The sequence below is a fragment of the Etheostoma spectabile genome, chromosome 21 (assembly GCF_008692095.1).
Source record: "Etheostoma spectabile isolate EspeVRDwgs_2016 chromosome 21, UIUC_Espe_1.0, whole genome shotgun sequence".
NCBI lineage: Eukaryota > Metazoa > Chordata > Actinopteri > Perciformes > Percidae > Etheostoma > Etheostoma spectabile.
In genome coordinates this window covers 19,084,519-19,103,102 of record NC_045753.1, presented here as the reverse complement: position 1 = coordinate 19,103,102, position 18,584 = coordinate 19,084,519, and the positions used below count along the sequence as shown (strand labels likewise).

The window sequence follows — 18,584 nt, the reverse complement described above, 5'->3', positions numbered from 1 at the left end:
GTGTGTGTGTGTGTGTGTGTGTGTGTGTGTGTGTGTGTGTGCGTGCACGTGCGCGTGCGTGTGTGTAGACCTCCACTACGACGGTGAACATCGTGGTGATAGATGTTAATGACAATGACCCACTGTTCGATTCTTCACTGCCAGTGAACCTCACTGTCTCCGAGGAGCACGATCAAGCCTACGTTGGACAGGTCAAGGTAGGACACACACACACACACTCTGAAACATGCACAGAGAAGCAACATACATACACACACACAATCCTCTCTCTCCTGCTACCTCACCTACTGCTTACGTGTTTTTAAATACATTTAGATGTCCTCACTGTAGGATATATTTACACATGTCTATATGAGAGTATATGTTTGTATGTTAATGTTTTCATGCACACATTTATGACTGTGTATTTGTGTTAGCTTTTATGTGTTTTTTCTCTCACTACTCTTTTGTTATAATGGTAGATCATCAATAAAAAAGCCAATTTAGATTAGAATTTACCTCATTGTATCAATTTCTGACGGCGCATCTACGCGGGAGAGCATGTAAATGAGATTACTCTGTTATTTCTCGTGTGTAGATTTAAATGTTTGAAACGGATAACACAACTCTTTTTGTTGGTGAACAGTTGTTAGAAGCACAAAGAGATGGGACAGCGATGACTAGAGTGCAGCTGGGGCTGTTAGTAGGAGGGACAAATAAACTAAGTTAAAAATGGATTCCTCCCGTTTGCTCTTTTTGTTGTTGTGGCACAGATCATCTGTCTCACTGTGAGCAATTCTGACACAAGGACCTTATGAAAGACACATAATTACTTTATCTGCATAGGTCTCATCTACATTTCGGTGTCTTTCACTTTGACAGTCTCTTACCACACATGCAGCACACAGAGGCTCTAATTAAATTCTGCTTTTATAATCCTTACAATGGGGACCAGAGATCGCTAACATAACTCTGTAAACCTAGGTAGCTTTGTAATTAGGACTTTATGGTATTATACTCGGTGGACTGTGTGTGTGCATATTTGTAGTTAAAAAAAGACCCAATGTTTTCAGAGAATTAAGGACGCTGTCTATATTTTGGTGGAACTGTATCACTCCCTCGTTTCTAGAAAAACTGAAATTTCTCGCTGAAGAAACAAAGTTTTAAACAAATAACTGCAGGTTATTAATAAATAAAGGATTCAGTCTCATTTTTTATGTTACTTTTCAGTAGAACAATGTTTTTTTTCTCAAAAGTATACTATGGTGCAAGAAACAAAATGTCAGCAATTAGCCAAATCCTAAGATTGTTTGTTGTTTTCATTTTCTGCACTGTAACCAGTCATTTTAGCATGTACAGTGACGCAGTGGTTAAATTAGCTTTTTTTTTTTTTACTTTCACGTACCCCCTGTAGTACTCCAAAGTACCCCTAGGGGTAAACGTCCCCCCATTTGAGAAACACTGGTTTAAAGTGTTAACTGGTATTGTTGTGAATCTTTGGTGTAAACTCACCTTAAAACCAACGCCCCCCCCAACTAAATGCCCCCCTTTCCAAAATACTGCTTCCAACGCCCCCCGTCATCCTCTCAACACTCCCTGGGGGGCTGGACCACCCCCGTTGAGAAACACTGATGTAATGTACGTAAGTGCGTTCACTTTAATTATGCAAGTGAAACGTTGAGTTATTTATATTGACATAATCACAGCATTTAAAGTGTGTACTTTTTTCAGCATCGCACTTGCGTGGTAGTGTTCTTGAGGTTTTTCCTGAAAACGGCGGCAGATTTTGACAAGAGTTCCTTGTGGTTACCGTGATCTTGTTTCCCACTATTCAGTCCTATTCTGTGTAGAAATAGCAGTAAATCAAGGACAAATATGAATTAAAGTTTTGTTTGCAAATAAATAAATCTAGGTCTGCAATGACTTTACTGTAATGTAAGAAATAATCTAAATCTAGCACAAATTTAAGTAACATGGTCTCTCCTCAGCACTGTGACATGCAATTCCACCTGCATCAGCACCCTCGGCTCCACAAAGACTACTAGACTCATTCCAGACCTAACAACAAACTCATGTATTCCCCAGACAGGGGTCATGGGTAAATCTGACACTGATCTTTAAAGATGCTCCCTCTGTTGCAAGCTTGCTTAGATTTGCTCCAAACTTAATTTATAGCCTTTATACACCAGAGTCAGGATGTATTCAGTGTAACACTTTGCTAGGTTCTAAATGTTAAGGTTTCTTTGGTAAATACTAGGACTTCTCCTGAGATGAAGATATGGCTCTTGTACACCCATGTGGTTTTGAACAAGTGTTACTTTTATGATGTTCCAAAGTTAAAAGCGCAATTCCTTTTCTTGTTTGGACAATTGGGCACTATTCCACACTCATAAACCTTATCCTTATCCTTCCTTTCATTCCAAGCATTCTAAGTTTTAACTCAGGCCCAGACTTTTTGGATCAAATTCAACATCCAAAAACCCACCATAATCTTCAGAGAGGGCACTTAAAAGTATTCCAATCCTGATCTTCCTCCCTTTCAAGGGCCCTTGGATTTTTTCCAAACCAAAACAGACGGTATGATCCCTCAGCAGGCTGTGCAAGGCATGACTCTGGGCCTCATTCCAAACCAGGTCCCCTACCTGAAGGTATTTCTGGAAGAATGAATGGCCTTGACCTTGGTTTGCTGATGCTGATAATGTAAGGAGGGATGGAAAGAGAGGAGGAAGTGAGAAATGCATGGGCGGCAGAGAGAAATGGGAGAAAGACACTGGGGAGAGGTAATAAAGGTGAGAGAGAGAGAGAAAGTGAGATAGAGAGAAGAGGGAAGACAGCAGAGCTAAGGGAGTACGGCCGCATTCATAATCTGACTTTCATGAGTTTTAAAGAGGTGTAAAATTAAAAAAAGAAAGACTGGGAAATTCAAAGAGAGGTCATATGACCATCACAGAAATGATTATAGTAGGTGAACACTTCATGTGCATGATATAGTGGCAGACAATATAGAAGCAAAAACTCCTGAAGTCATTAAATAGTAATTATTTTCCGTAATAGAAACAGGGGACAGGAGACAGGAGAAACAGGGGACAAGGCTGCATCATAGGGTGTTGTTCTGCATGCACATACTGTTTAACATCAAGCATTTTTTCATCAAGTTATCTACCTCCCAAAGTATCAGTAAAGTATTAACCTCTTTGGTTAACAATATATCCCTCCACGGTAGCAACTGTAAAAGATTCAAGCTTTTCTACCAGTCCAGCACAACAGCAGATGATTTTGCTGATTTGCACACTTTCAGCCACAGGGGAATGAATCAGGGAACTCACCTGCTGCAGTTGATAGCTGGAATAAAAGAATTACAGACTGTTGGTCCTTCATGGCATGATTGCTTGTTAGTATAGCATGGTTGTTTACTCTTGACATGTACTGTAAGTGGCAATACGCTGCACAAAAATGGCTTGGTGGTGAGACTGGTTGTACATTTTTTCTTTGTAAATGATTTTAAATTGATTTAGGCTTTTTGAAAGGAAAAAAACCTCAGAAAGTAGACTATATCAATCTATCTTCATACCATTTAAACTCTTTTAAAATAATAACAGTGTGTTGAAGCATGTTTTGATTTACCACAACAGCCTTTCCCTAGAAACAAACAAACAAAAAATCCATTCGGATTTAGTTCATCATAGAAATCCACCATTACTGCCAGTAACAGTAATAAAACAAGAAAACAAAAAGGATGCAGGGTTTTTCTTATTTGTACCGTGTATTAACATATCGATATGTACAGTATCTGGCTCTTTATTTTTTCCAGTCTTTTTGCACTGTGACAGCTTAAAATGAAGTGATGTCTACTTGCAACCTCTCAACAATAGTCACATATGTCTGACTGTGACCAGTTTAACTAAAGAGTATGTTTTTTTTCCTTGTTTAATTTGACTTTATAATGTTTGGAGGTCTTGAGAAGGTAAAATCATGAGAAAAATAGCAAAAATTAGTGGAGGTCCTTAAATATGAATGCTATTTCGTGTAGGGTTGAAGGTCCCAAACCCGAGGTTGGGGAAAACACTGCTCTGAGCCATAGCAACACAACTTAGAAAATCAAGTAGTAGGTCATACCATAGGTGATACATGTAAGTGTATTTTGGATGTGAACCGATGTGTTCCTCTTGCAGAAAAGTATTTATTTATAGTTATGTGACGCTACACCACACTGTTGAAATGAAGTTCAGTTAAAAGGAAAAGTTATTTTAAAAAGTTAAAAAGAACTAACAGAGACTCAAATACAGAAGCAATCTAACCCACAATGTAGGAGTGAGACTACCCGAGTGGCGGCTTGTCTGTTTGTGTAACTTACTGAGAAAAACTCTGACGCTGTCATAATACCTGACTATGGTGTATTTGTGCGGCAAAGTAAATGTGCTCCAAGACAGAACCTCAGTAATTTAGTTTCAGTTGCAGGTACTTCTAATGCTGTATCTAGGAATGAAATTAGAGGTGGAGGTGAGAAAGTGATGAAAAGAGGAGAAAAAAGGGCACATTGGAAACACAGAGAAATGAGCACCCGAACACAAAAGGCACAGCTAGCAATAGTAGAGATAGAGTGTAGATTTCAGGCTTTAAGCTGCGTGTGTGTGTTGAAAAGCAGCAGACATAAGGGAGCTCAGACATTAATTCTATTGTGTCTCTGGCTTTTAACTGTCTGGCAATGTAATTATGCAGAGATAACTGTTAGAAAGACAGTGAGGGAGGGATATAAGACACAAGAGAAAGAGAGAATAGAAGAACAACCATAGAGACAGTCACACTACATGCACAGTACCCAACTCCAGGAACTGCAGACATCAATATGTTTGACATCAAGACAATTAATCCAGCACACTATCTAAAGCATTTAATCTAGTGTCTAAAATGCAATTCTATGACAACTTTACTGTTGGCAGTTTAAAGGAAGGTTTTATGGACAATGATGTCTCCTTGTCAAATATCAAACATCTGCCCTTTTCATAGTTTGCATAGGCAGGTGAAAAGTGCTGTCCAATTATCTTTTTTCCAGTTTCCTCAATTACATCAGTTGGCTGACATCACAGGGCTAAATCTTTTCATGTCAAAACTCAACTTCCAGAAAATGATGTGAAACTTACATTGTGCACACGTGGCTGTGCTATTAAGTTATTTTTGCCTTTTAAGTGGCATGAAAGTGGCATGAATACTGACAATTATTTATTTACTGTCAATGATAACTTGAAAATGTGTCACTTCAAAGAATAGTTAGACATTTTGGAGAATCGGCTTATTCACTTTCTTGCGAAAAGGTAATTGTAGTTGAGAAAATTGATACCACTGTGTTATCTGTTCGTTAAGTATAAGGCTTCAGCCAGCTGTCGGTTAGCTTAGCTTAGCATAAAGACTGGAAACAGGAAAACAATTAGTCTGGCTCTGTCCAAGACAGCACTCCCAAAGCTCACTTAGTAACACATAATGTCTTGTTTGTTTAATCTGTACAAAAAACAAAGTGTAAAAATGACAATTGGCCATTTAAAGATGGTAATGTGTCTATATTTGTTTATTTATGTCCCTGACTAATAACTTCCTGGAGTTTGGTTGCTAAGGTGGCTCATTGCTGATAAATTGTTTTAAATAGTAAGCTTTAGGCCACGTTCATGTCAGAAAGATATTATTGTTATTGACTTCCCGACTTGTAAACGGCATTCATGTCAACGTCTAGTTTTTAAATTATGACCGAGGATTTATCTGAGTTGACACCTGATTCTACAGAACTAAAGTGGGGAAGTGTATTTCCCAAAATGTCTAACTCTTGATGATTCACATAATTTAGTTACAATGCTGCTTTGCGTGGATAGTGGATTTTCCTGATAGTTAGTAAGTGCAGAAATAAAAACTAAAGAACAGACACATTAGATCCACTTCTGCTTACGTCTACACAACGTACACAGTTGCACATTCACAAAATGTTTGTTTCCGTTGCCACCAAATGTATCTCTTATCTCTCAGACCCATTTGTCTCTCTCTCACTCACTTTCTCTCTCTCTTAGTGTCCATGTTCCATTCTTTCTCTCACCCTTCTCTAAACAACCCAGGCTAATCATCCAAAAGCTGTATGCTTCGTTAAATTTGTAATACAGCTTTACAAGCATATATCAATGAATCAGTGAATGAAATTCACACATAGAGGACTTTATTCTACTCTCTAGCTGTCTGCATAACATTGGCAAGACAGAACCCTAATTTCTATTATTCCTAATAGTCACTGTGTGAGATGAGATGAAACTTTAATCATCCAAAATTGTGGAAATGGGGAAAACTAGGTCACTGCAACAGCAAGACGTGACACAGTACAGCAAATAAAATGAAATATGAATTGTGTAACGGGGGTTAGATAAACATGTTAAACTGACAATTTTGACACTGCTTCTTAAGTTATAATTTATACACTTTGGATTTTGGACACTTTGGAGTGACATATCTTGACAAATTGCTTGACAGATTGCCATGAAATTAAACAAACATTCACTCTCCACATTGGATGAGTGCTAATACTTTCAGTGATCCCTTAACTTTTGTCTCTAGCGTCATCATCACGTGAAAATGTATGTTTTTCCAAAAATGTGGTTAAAATGCATCAAATACCTGCAAAACTAATTCCCAACAGCCTGAGCTGTACTTTGTGTGTAGTGCTAATTGACAAATGTCAATATGGTAACATGCTAAACTAAGTTGGTTAACATAATAAACATTATACCTGTGAGAAATGTTAGCATTGTCATTGTGAGTATGTTAGCGTACTACTGCTAAAAGCACTACTGTACTTAAGTACTGTCAGACAGAGCTGCCAGCTGCTGCTCTTATTCCAGTGTTTTTGCTTTTCATGACTGTGTTTTAGTCTATATCCTCAGTGATCAGTACATTCTCATTAACATCACGTCATTGTCATGACAATATCTTTCGTCAAAGAGAATTTATTGCCATGATTTTTGCTTACAAAATTAGCATAACATAATGTATGAAAATACCATAAGGAATATCCTTAATCAGAAGACAGGCTATGTTCCTTTCAAACATTTAATCAACTTGAAAATAATCCTCTTGACTAATTTTGTTAAGCAAAGTCCTGACGGCTCAACTCTGATTGATAACATTAAACACACACAGTTGTATTACTGTTAGCCATAAGAAGAGGTGTGAAGCCATTGTTAATAACAGTTGCTGCTCACCCATGAATTATATTTTGTCTTCTGGGGACATTTAAAGTCAGAAAGCAATGTAAGCAAACCTTAGCCCGCATACACAAGCACACATTGTGTTTACATCTCTTCTATTCAGCTCTCCTCTGCTCGGGTCTCATCTATTTTAATGCCATCAGAATGCTGATTGGACAGGATGAACACCCAGACAAGGTGAAAGGAACACCAGCCAGCAATATAACAACTTCTCACCACCTCATTTTCTAGTTGAAAGAGACAATGTGGAGACAGAGTCAGGGTTTGACTGTAGTAGATAAAATATCGTCTGATGAAAGAAGTGCAACAAGTGAAAATTGAAACCCCTGTCTCATTACAGTAACTCTGGAATGGGATTTGGAATTTGCTACTAGTGGAGTAAATTTAATTGCCCTGGACAAGTTGCAAAAATGGAAAAAAAGGAGACACAGAGAGTAGACCACCAAGGTCTGCCTTTGTCATTTTGCCAAAGCTGTATCTACGAAGTTGGGTTTTTTGTGTGAAATGCACAGACAAGAAGAAGACAAGAACAATTACATGAAGTAAGGTAGGAAGAAAGCAGAGAAGGAAGAGAGAAAAAAAGAAAATAGCTATCCGTACGTATTTTTGCATGAAACTAAGGCCCCTATGTGCTGAAATGTTAATAGAAAAACAGTGTATAAAATGGCATGGGGTTAAGAGGTCAAAAGGTCCTAGCTAATACAATTGAATTGTGAATGAATGGTGAATAATTCTCCCCACTCACTTACCAGTATCTCTCTCCCTCTCACACAGACTTTTACTCTCCCACTTGCAAATATATTTCCCTTACTGAGGAAGAAAAGCTTTTGTAAATGTTAACACGAAAAGAGGTTAAGTGCCATATCTTGCACCAGACGCAGCCCAAAGCCCGACGCAAGTGTCCAGCGCCCACGTTGTTTAAAAAGCAAATGCACTTACGCCCATCTTTGCACCCATGGACGTGCTGGTCTTACAGGGCAGGTGTGTTCAGGTGCATATTTGGCGTATTACTATCTTAAGGCGGCAGAAAGTTATTGCACCATTGACCAACAAAAACCTGGTCCAAAGTCAATTACGCAGCATTTTATTATTTCACCAGCACATTAGTAAAATGTGCCTAGGCTCGTGCACAGCTTGTGCAAAAATTGCAATCTAAAATAATATTTTATGATTTTCTTGTGCACTTTCCCTTAACGCACAAGCAGATCAGTTTCTTCTCCTGAAAATCTCTCCTGCCTGCTTAGCTTATCCGCCCTCATAATAGCAACGCGCCAAGGTACTAACGCGCCTGGGTTTTAAAGGGAATGGGAGATGACAATGACTGGTTCATTGCATTTTATGCCCAAAACACACCTATGATTAATTAAGACACTACTTACAACCCTTTTGAACCATGTGCCTGGCGCACGGACCTTATTTCTGCCGTTAAACTAGCTAAAGTGGATTCGTACATACCCTAAATACACCTGCGCTTCACGCAGTGTGCTTAGATCGTTAAAATAGGGCCCTACGTGTTTTGCCACGTGCGTACATTCCCAGACAGATGCACTCTTTATTGACTCACACATTGAGCTTGATTTAAGAGGAAGTTCACTTTAAATTTAAAGAATGATTATTTCAAAGGTAGTGTGATGAATTACAGACATTTGAAGTGGATTATTTAAACCTTCAGTCCTCATTTCTTATTGCTTGTGTACTTGTGTTATTTCTTTGTCTGCGTTTAGGCTACGGACCCAGATCTCGGGACAAGTGGTATGGTCAATTATCGGCTCATCAACCACCAAAATCTGTTTTCCATCAATGCCACTGGAGCGATCAGAACTACGATGCCACTGGACAGAGAGGTCAGCGGAAGTGCTACATATGTTAAGATTTCACGAGAACTTCAAAGTTGTTGAATGCCATACATCAAAGAAAGCAGTAAATGGTGGCAAAGATGACAGTGTGAATAATTTTTTTAGAGCTGTAGCCTTGATGTTTGACCGTAAGTCTCTGTCATCTTTAAGGTAAGAGGTCACTACTTTCTGATCGTTGAAGCCTGGGATGGTGGAGTGGACCCCCGGAGATCCAGATTAACACTGTCCATCACCGTTCTGGATGTAGACGACAACAGCCCAATATTCACTCAACAGACTTACAATGTCAGCCTGCCAGAGAACAGCCCCAAAGATACAGTCATATTACAGTTAAAGGTGAGTGAGTGAGTGAGTGGATTGGGCCATTTGTACATCTCCTCAGCGCTGCGGAGTAAGTTCTGGCCCCTTCACACATACACTCCTGGATAGGAGAAAACACTGTTTACATTTCTTAAACCAATAAACCAATCACAATCGCCTTGGCCGACTAAGCTTCAGATGCAGTGATGGTATATCTGCTAAATTGTCTCTTGAAGGAATTTATTTACGTGGAACATTTGCACCTCTCAAAGAAAACGCCACATACAATGTTAAATGAAGTTAACTGTTCACAAAATACAGAAAGGTGAGCTATCATTATTATTAGTAGTAGTATTATATTAGCTGAAATCATGGTTAAACATAATTTGCTCTTACCGGTGTATCGCCGTGTGTATTTTGTCAAGAGCAAATCCCCGCCAATCTGTCCCAAAACGTCCCAGTTAGAGAGTGAATGCCATAAACACATTCTTTGTAAATCTTTACCATCATTCCCTGAAAGAACAAAGCAAGGCTGCCTTGTTGAACGAATCAAGTTTTCTTCAAAACTTGCCATTTTCAACTTGCTAGCTCAAAGTTTTTTGATGTTACCTGAAACCCAAAAAGTTTTGACAGGCCAGGGACATCCGGTGGAATATCCCGCGGCAACAGATGTTCCGTGGAATATCTAGTAAATGAATTTTTGTCAATCCAGATTAGGCCATTTGAAACTGATGTTGTTAATTATGCCTTTTTGCCAACAACAGCCGTGGCCAAAAGGCAATATGTTTTTGGGGTCGTCCATCCTTCTTTCCATCCGTCCCATTCTTGTGAACACGATATCTCAGAACACCTTGGAAGGAATTGGTTTAATTTTGGCACTTGGACTCAAGGATGAACTGATGTAGAATGTGGAGGTCAAAGGTAAAGGTAACAGCGACCTCACAAAATGCATTGTTAGCCCATGACTCAATAATTCATATGCTAATTATGACAACATTTGACAAAAATGTCTAATAGGATAAAATGATGAAGTGCTGACATTTTATTCCTGAAAGATCAAACGTCAACTCCACCATGACATCATAATGTTCTGCAAAAACACTTTTCTGGCCATTATTCAACGTCATAATGTTTCACATTTGGTTGGATACTGAATTGGTGACGCTAATCTTGAAACGGTTTTGATTGTATAGATCTTCTGTGCTGACAGGTTGAAGATGTGTGTGAAAAATGCACCAATCAAATGCCTTTTTTATTAGTAAAAGTCTTCACTGCATACAGTATAAGAGTCTGGAAAGAGATGCATTTGAACTGCCTTGTTGGCGGAATCATGCAACTACAAGGCAATCGTTCTAGTTTTGTAATAATTTCGGATTTCAAGTGTCATGTCAATAAATCAGTCGTTTTTGTAACCAATAAAGTGTCCAGTCCATGCAGTGCAGAAATATCCAAAAAATGCCCCACTCACTACGCATCATGGTCACAATTCTTAAAAATAAAAAAAAAAAAGAAGTAATTTCCAAAGCGATCCATTATCTCCTCAAGTAATAATTTTGTACTCAGTATCATACTTGGAGATGTTTACCTACGTCTTCTTTGAAATTACCAAATTGGTTTCCTCTTACACTCCAGCCAGCACCAGAGACGTCTAAAAAAGTCAAGTTGTAATTTTGTAACAGTTGAAGACACACTGAGTGGAATGTATAAAACAAACAAAGCGACTTTTCCCTCTAGCTACACAGTAAAATACGTACAGGAGGAAATATAAGGTACGGGCCAGCGGCTAGACTATAAAAGTTACCACCACAGGCGTTTCAGACACACCAGCCCAACACATACCTAATGAAAATACCACATTCCGTTACTAGACCTAGCACATGTAGAGGCTTGTCCCTCTAGTAAATATAAAAAAAAATCAACTTGCCATGAATTCAAAAGGTACTGATATTACTTTCTTTCCCTTTCCATGACTCTCTTTTTCTGTAGGCGAAAGACGCTGACCTCAGATCCAACCTCACGTATCGAATCAGAACTGAAGGCTCGGACCAGGAGATCGTTCGGCTATTCCACATCGACCCAGTGACAGGAGAGCTGTCAGCGCTTAAAGCTTTTGACTATGAGGCTTTGACTGGCTCTGAACCCACATATACATTCACAGTCGAGGCCATAGACATAGAGGGAACCATGCCTCCTGGACTAGCCTCCGTCACTGTCAGAATCATGGTGAGTGTGTAGGTGTGTGTTTATACTGAAATCCAGGGGCCACACCAATGTTTTTGCATATGTTTACCACATTTGCGCAAAAGAGTTATAGTTATAGCATTGAGCAAAATAGCTGCCAATTGTAGTCCTTTTCACACTAGCTTTGTTTACCTATTGTTTGTCTTGTGTTGACAACTGTGGAACAAGTTTTAAAATCCAGCATGCCACCCATTTTGCCTGTGGGGAAAATCAAAAACACAATTTGTTGTGGTGCCCTCACTTTCAAACTTGCTGCTGTTTTATGGTACTGCTGACACCTGCTGTAGCCATCCCATCATCATTATTCTACTCACTACTGCATTTATTCTACTCCCACATAAATGGATTTTTTTTTTAAATCCTAGCCACAAAAAAACTAAACTTTAAAATAATTGATACATTAAGTTTCGCATGAGGTTATGGGCTCAAGGGTTATGTTAACTGGATTAGGTGTTGTTACTGTAAATAGCCGTTATTTTCTCTCCCTTGTGGGGGCCAGATGTTTCCAAACCTATGAAAGTGAATCTGTGCTAGTGAGTAATTTGGGGACTGCAGAGAGAAAGTGAAAATTAGAATTTAGTTCATTTTAAGAATGGAAGTGAAAGCGTAACGCCTACATAGTTAGTTTGGATATCATTAGTATTAAAAAATGTGTACATTTTCAAGCACTTACTGAAAAGCAAAAACAGATTGGTGTACTGTATGTTTACAATCGTAACGCCATACTGTGTGTGTCTTTATCTCTCTTCAGGACATGAATGACTTTTCCCCGATATTCGGGCAGTCAGTGTACCGAGGCCTGGTTGCCCCTGATGCTGTCAAGGGAACCATCGTAACTACAGTGATGGCCAATGACTCTGACCCTGCGGTGGGCATTTCCAGCTGTTGCTACTCAATCAAACTGTTTTGCACAGTGTGTTCCACAAATTGTGTATGGGAATGATGGAAGATAATGATGCTTGTCTACTGTGTGTGTGTGTGTGTGTGTGTGTGTGTGTGTGTGTGTGTGTGTGTGTGTGTGTGTGTGTGTGTGTGTGTGTGTGTGTTGTGTTTGTCTTCTTTCACCAGTGGAGCCTCTTTTTAACCCAGTGTAGCAATCAATTGAGTGATACCTCAATTGGGGTTTTATCTCTAAACATCTTTGTAATGTAGGCTGGTTTATTCTGCTCGCTGTAAAATGAAGGTTAGCTCACTTTAGAGTTCCATTGTGAGCCATTAGGGAGTCTGGTGCTGTTAACTCCAATTTTAAAAGGTTGTAAAATGCTGTTGTTTAGATGCATATCAGAAATGGAGTGGATTTGTGAAAAACAACTCATCTTTATCAGAAACAAAAAACAACCGCCTCGTAAATTTGCAATTTTTCAGTATAGTAAATCACCGGATAAATATTTGTAAAAAAAAAAACGAAAAACACAAAGTATCTCTACTTTGCCCTACTGCTCAAAAAGTCATGATCTTATTTCTCACTCCAACATCTCTGTGGGAAATCTTCTACAATGGTGATGTTTCCCCCTTAAGCCTCTTTAAAAGCCCCATGTTCCTTTGACTAATGTGCTTGCTGTCTTCCTACATCAGCTATATCGATTCAGACTTGAGGTCTAAGCATCAAGCTAGACTCTCTTGGGTCAAAAAGTAACATTATACTGTCAAGGCTGTGTGCTATAAAGGCCCACCCAAGGTACTAAAAAGCACCGTAACAGCCTTGGATATATATATATATATATATATATATATATATATATATAAATTCCACAGTGAAGTTTTGCTGACTCACTATACAAGCCTTTATTTAAAGAAAGCTTAGTGACGCCTCTGAAGTACTGCTCACAACTGCAAGTGTAGCTCATTTCAGAAGAAGTGACAGTTGACCTTGTAATTTATATACAGAGATTTCTGTAACATGATACTGACAATGCAACACTGAATATTTTATTGGTGTTGCATACAAGCCTTTTAATGGAAATATGACCTAAGACGCCTTTCTATTTACCTTGGATATCGTTCTAATTATTGGCAATGTGGCGTTGTTGCAACCGTCTTGTAGACATGACACCCTGGTCTGGTGACAACTACATTATACATACGGTAGTAGCTTAGTCAATCAGATCCAAAGCCTTTAAGCTGCCGTGGGTAAAAAGCATAAAAACAGCAGAATTTGCAGTAGAGTGAGACCTCTTCCTGCAGCCCTCCTTCTGCCCTCTCTATCACACTGGCAATGCATGCACAGAACAGCCAGGAATGCTCTCTCTCTCATCACAGACTATATTTGGCTCAGACCACTTGAATTACAATATGCTAAAAGTTTAAAGTTTAAGATTTTTTGCCCAAAACAAATTGCCTACCACAGCTTTAATCAAGATAACGCATTCAAAGTCTTCATGACTGTGAGTTGATGATCTGTTTTACTGTATTGTATAAAGTAATTTAATTGCTTACATTTACTGACATTTTGAGTCAAATTAGTCATACCGATTGATGGTTGCTCATTATCAACAACACTTGAGAGGTCAATTTATTATCATTAATATGTCTAAATGTGGACCTCATATATCCCAGGGGGTGATGTACTGTATGTCTTAACTACTTTATATGTGCTTGGACAGAGACAAACTGTCATTTAGTCCCAAACTTGTTGCTTTGGATATTAGAAACACAGTCATTACCACACCATGCTTTTAAATTGATGCAGCATTTGCAGCATTCCAAGGAGCATGCAAGAGATATTTCATCTGAAGGACACAATAATCTAAATCCTTGGTGCACTTGTTCTCTTTACAGGGTACCCCAGCAGGTCTAGTGCGCTATAAAGTGAACCAAGAGGCTTTTCCATATTCTGCCAGCATATTTGATGTAGAAGAACAGACGGGACATGTTGTAACCAGAGTAAACCTCAACGAGAAGCCCAACCTCAAGTTCAGTGTAAGTTTGCACATACACAGTTTGACTTACAGCACCACAGTAATCTATAATGTACGCTTTATTGAATGCCAGTGGTCAGGACACCCACAAGGGGATGAATCTACCGTAAGGGCTTGTGAGAAGATTTCCTGGGGAGTAAATAAGAATTAATTCTGCTTCACAAGATGATGCTTATTTTTGTGACTTTTAAAATTAGTCTTTTTTAGCCGTCTCTCTAGGGATGCCAATATCAGTCTTTTCAAATGTAACAATCTAAGTAGGGAAAATCTCTCTTTCATTGAACAACTGACGACTTATTCACATGCACCGCGTGACGGAGGACGCACGTAGACATGCTTTGTATTAAAGATGAAATGAAACGGTTGCATGTAGCATTTTGTAAAAGGTGCCTGTGGCTCAGTTGCATTTACATGATACTAGATACATATTGCAGCTTTGTATACTTCTTTGCACTAGGAACACAAAACAAATGTTTTTAATCTTACACTTGCAACATAGACGTTATAAAACATGCACATCTGCCATGGAGTGAAACAGCCGTAAAAGATTGTCCCATTAGAAAGATAGGAACTTCCATCAAAAGGTAATCTATTCAGTGTATTAAATATAACAACGCTGCAGTGAGTTTACTGTATATCACAATGTAAATACAGTATGCTGCGTTACTTATCATAATTACCAATCAATTAAAATGATCTATTCAAACTGTAAACACTGGCACCAAGGCTGTAATCCAATAGAGACATCATTACTGGAGAAGATTTATCTGAAGCCTTCCTGTTGCGCTTTAGTTTTGGGATTTTTGGATTGGATTTTATTTTTGGAGGATTGGGGCGGCACTGCATGAATTGAGTCATTAAAAATGTATCTGATCATCACTCTAAGATTTTACTTGCTTGCTTCTAGCCTTTGTGTACATAAAGGTGTCTTTGTACAGAGAACTCTTATAAATCCCCATCCGCTTTACCAAGTTTTCCGCAATAGCTTATTAGTTCCAAAATTGCTTTTTCCCAGCTGCACTCTTCAATGGGGTTTTGGGCCATGCTAATTTCATCTTTTCATTGGGCTTTAATTAACACAACAAGGATTCAACGTCCTCTGAAGATGTCTCTCAGGGGACTAATTCTACCTTGTTTGCTCCCAGTAACTCAAAGAAAAAGAATTAGTCCAACACTGTGTGGAGTTTTGGGATTGTGGCTGAGATAAACACTGTATGAGGTATACATTTTACAAGGACAGATACAAAGTTAGACAATCTCAAAGTCTACCTAATTGCCCTTGCATCACATCATAATGGCACCTCAGCTTGAGGTATTTTCAAAAAAACGTTTTGGAGCAGCTTGGCATGTATGAGCAAATGTGCAAGGCTAGAAACAGGTTTGTAACTAAAAAGCCAACCATTCAAATTTTCAGTGCAGTTAAAAAAATGAATTGTACCATTGAGCAAGGCCCCCTACAACCCCATGTTCCAATAGCTTTATAAGATTCCTGCAGTTAAAGAGTTATTAATGTGAGTTAGTGTATGGATGTCATGAAGGGCAATTCAGTAACAATTTCCTGGCTAAGTATGATGGAGGAAAGAAAATATTTTAATGTCTAGATATCTAAGTTTTGCCCTCATTAGGAATCCTTTGGGTCTGGTTAACATTGGTTACCCCCCAATTAAATTAAATGCTAAGGAGGAAAAAATAAGCACACCAGTGGGATACACAATCATCCTGTTCTCCATTTCTCATGCAAATAATGTGCTTTTGGAATGCAAACAACAGAAATGTAGATTTTATTTTTTTTATTTTTTATTTATTTGTTTATTTTGGTTTATTATCAGCCTGCCATGCATTAGCTGCATCAATTTTTTTCTGCTGTCTCTGTGTGAACTGATAGCCTTTGCAGGTTTTAGTGGCCAAAGTTGCAGGCAAGCATTTGCTTGTGGATACTACTGAATGTTGTATCTATTTCTTGTGTGATTGTGTGTGTGTGTGTGGTGTGTGTGTGTGTGTGTGTGTGTGTGTGTGTGTGTGTGTGTGTGTGTGTGTGTGTGTTGATTGACAGCTGGTGGTGGTTGCCTCTGATGATGGTGTGCCAGTAAAAGCGAACCACAACTCTAGTGAAATCACAGTCCTCCAGCCCTCTGTCATTCCCGTCTTCACTCAGGAAGATTACAGGTACAGGTACACACACACACACACACACACACACACACACACACACACACACACACACACAATACCATGATATTTTTTTGTTGGTATAATCCTTAGAATTTCTGTTCTAGTTGATGTGGCATCACCTGCTGTTACAGGTGATAACATTAAGAACATCATAGTAATACAAGTACCAGAAGCCTGTTCAAAATAACACATTTATGGATCCCTGGGGGGCAGGAAATGTAGTTTGTTCAGCTACTCAGTCAGAAATACAACAGGAGAATATGAGCAACTTGTGTACCTAAAAATGTGATGTCTTCTTTATACATTAAGCTGTACTTGTACCGTCATACATATCTGTTCTTTACAATGCCCAGGACCAACTGTTCTGCTCTTATCGACTTACGTCATTCCATGACCTACAGTATGTATGTACTGTATGCACATGCACACACATTGCACGCAGTGTTCACATGTGCTGGCACTTCTTCCGAATTGTATCCAGTACGTACATTTCTCGTTCCCTGTGAATACCTTGTGCATGTGTATGCCATTTGAATCGAGTGCAGGAATGGGGGACACTGCCACTGACAATGCAAACTCCAGAGGTAACTAATAATTAAAAATACACTTAATATCAGAAAATGAATGGCAGCCATGCCATTCTGTAAGTAGTATACAAATTGGGATTATATGATGAAAACCTTAATGATGCAGAATTGTTGCCCGCTGAGAGAGATGCTCATTGTTAACATAATTAATGTTTGATTGACAAACTCACTTTTTATCATAACTTAAACATGCTTTAGAACATGATTGATCTTATTTAGATACATACCATCTACAGTACTTGCATATTTGCTATTCATGCATTTATGTAAGCAGTTACACATAGTCAATTGCACATGAAAGGAAGAGATCTAGCAATATAGCAATTAAGCTTAGTTACAGCTGTGTTTACTATACTGTGTTACATAATGGCAACACAAAGCCTATTTCTGCTTTCCATTAGAGCGTCATAAATGTACAGTGTTTTCTAAATAGATACTTGACCTGTTGATAGTCTTATTTTTAATGAAGCCTACAAAATCAAAAGGTTTTGAAACTGTTTTATGACCAAAAAAGCTGTAAATTACCAATAAAACACCAATAAAAACTTGGGGCTGATATCACACTTTTGGTCAGAGTTTATATATGCTGTCTAAATGTGGCAATGCAGCCATTTAGTTGTTGCAGTAGTTAAGCTGTAAGCATCCAATGGAGAGAGGTATTTATCTCAATTTAACACACCCAGCTAAACAAAAATGGTTGGTACAATTTGTTTTATAATTAATGACTAGCAATAATAAAGGGTATCATAAAATAAGAATAGAATAAATAATTTTGTTACTTTTCTGTAATGACTTAAAGCAAAGAGCACACACACACACACAAATCCCAGAATTCCATTCAAAATAAAAACTGTATAGATGCATCAACTTTGAAGGGTGGCAGCACACTTTTCACTGTCTGCTGGAAATTAATTTAAAGCATCAGACACTTAATAGAAAAAAACCATTAAAGGGCACATTGGGCGATCACTTCCTCTGTGCTGACCATAGCTCTGTCCATGGCTCGCCAATGCATTTCAATTCCTTTTAGTTCTTTTGCGTATTGGGAAAAAATGGCAAACCATCCCCCTGGCAGTGGAAAAGCATATAGAGAGTTGAGAGTAAACAAGAATACATTAAATGCCTGATGCTAAAAAATGTCATAAAGAAATTGATTTTTTTTTATACAATATAAAGCTAAAAAAAGTGTTTTTCTTCATTCTTCAGCTGTGTATACAGTAGGGCTCAAAAGTTTGGGCACCCAAGGTAAAATTTTGTGTAAATGTACATAAAGAAGCCAAGAAAAGATGGAAA

General features: G+C 38.4%; 1 protein-coding gene across 4 annotated transcripts in view; it reads left to right on the top strand.

Moving 5' to 3' along the window:
• The window catches only part of LOC116671265 (protocadherin-15), a 173,982-nt gene that overhangs the window by 103,405 nt on the left and 51,993 nt on the right, over positions 1-18,584 (top strand). For all 4 annotated transcript variants that reach the window (XM_032502392.1, XM_032502391.1, XM_032502389.1 and 1 more), the window contains 7 exons: positions 69-197; positions 8,942-9,061; positions 9,224-9,409; positions 11,360-11,596; positions 12,366-12,482; positions 14,393-14,533; positions 16,586-16,698. In XM_032502392.1, coding sequence (XP_032358283.1) covers positions 69-197; positions 8,942-9,061; positions 9,224-9,409; positions 11,360-11,596; positions 12,366-12,482; positions 14,393-14,533; positions 16,586-16,698 — 1,043 coding nt within the window. The remainder of the gene's footprint in view (positions 1-68; positions 198-8,941; positions 9,062-9,223; positions 9,410-11,359; positions 11,597-12,365; positions 12,483-14,392; positions 14,534-16,585; positions 16,699-18,584) is intronic.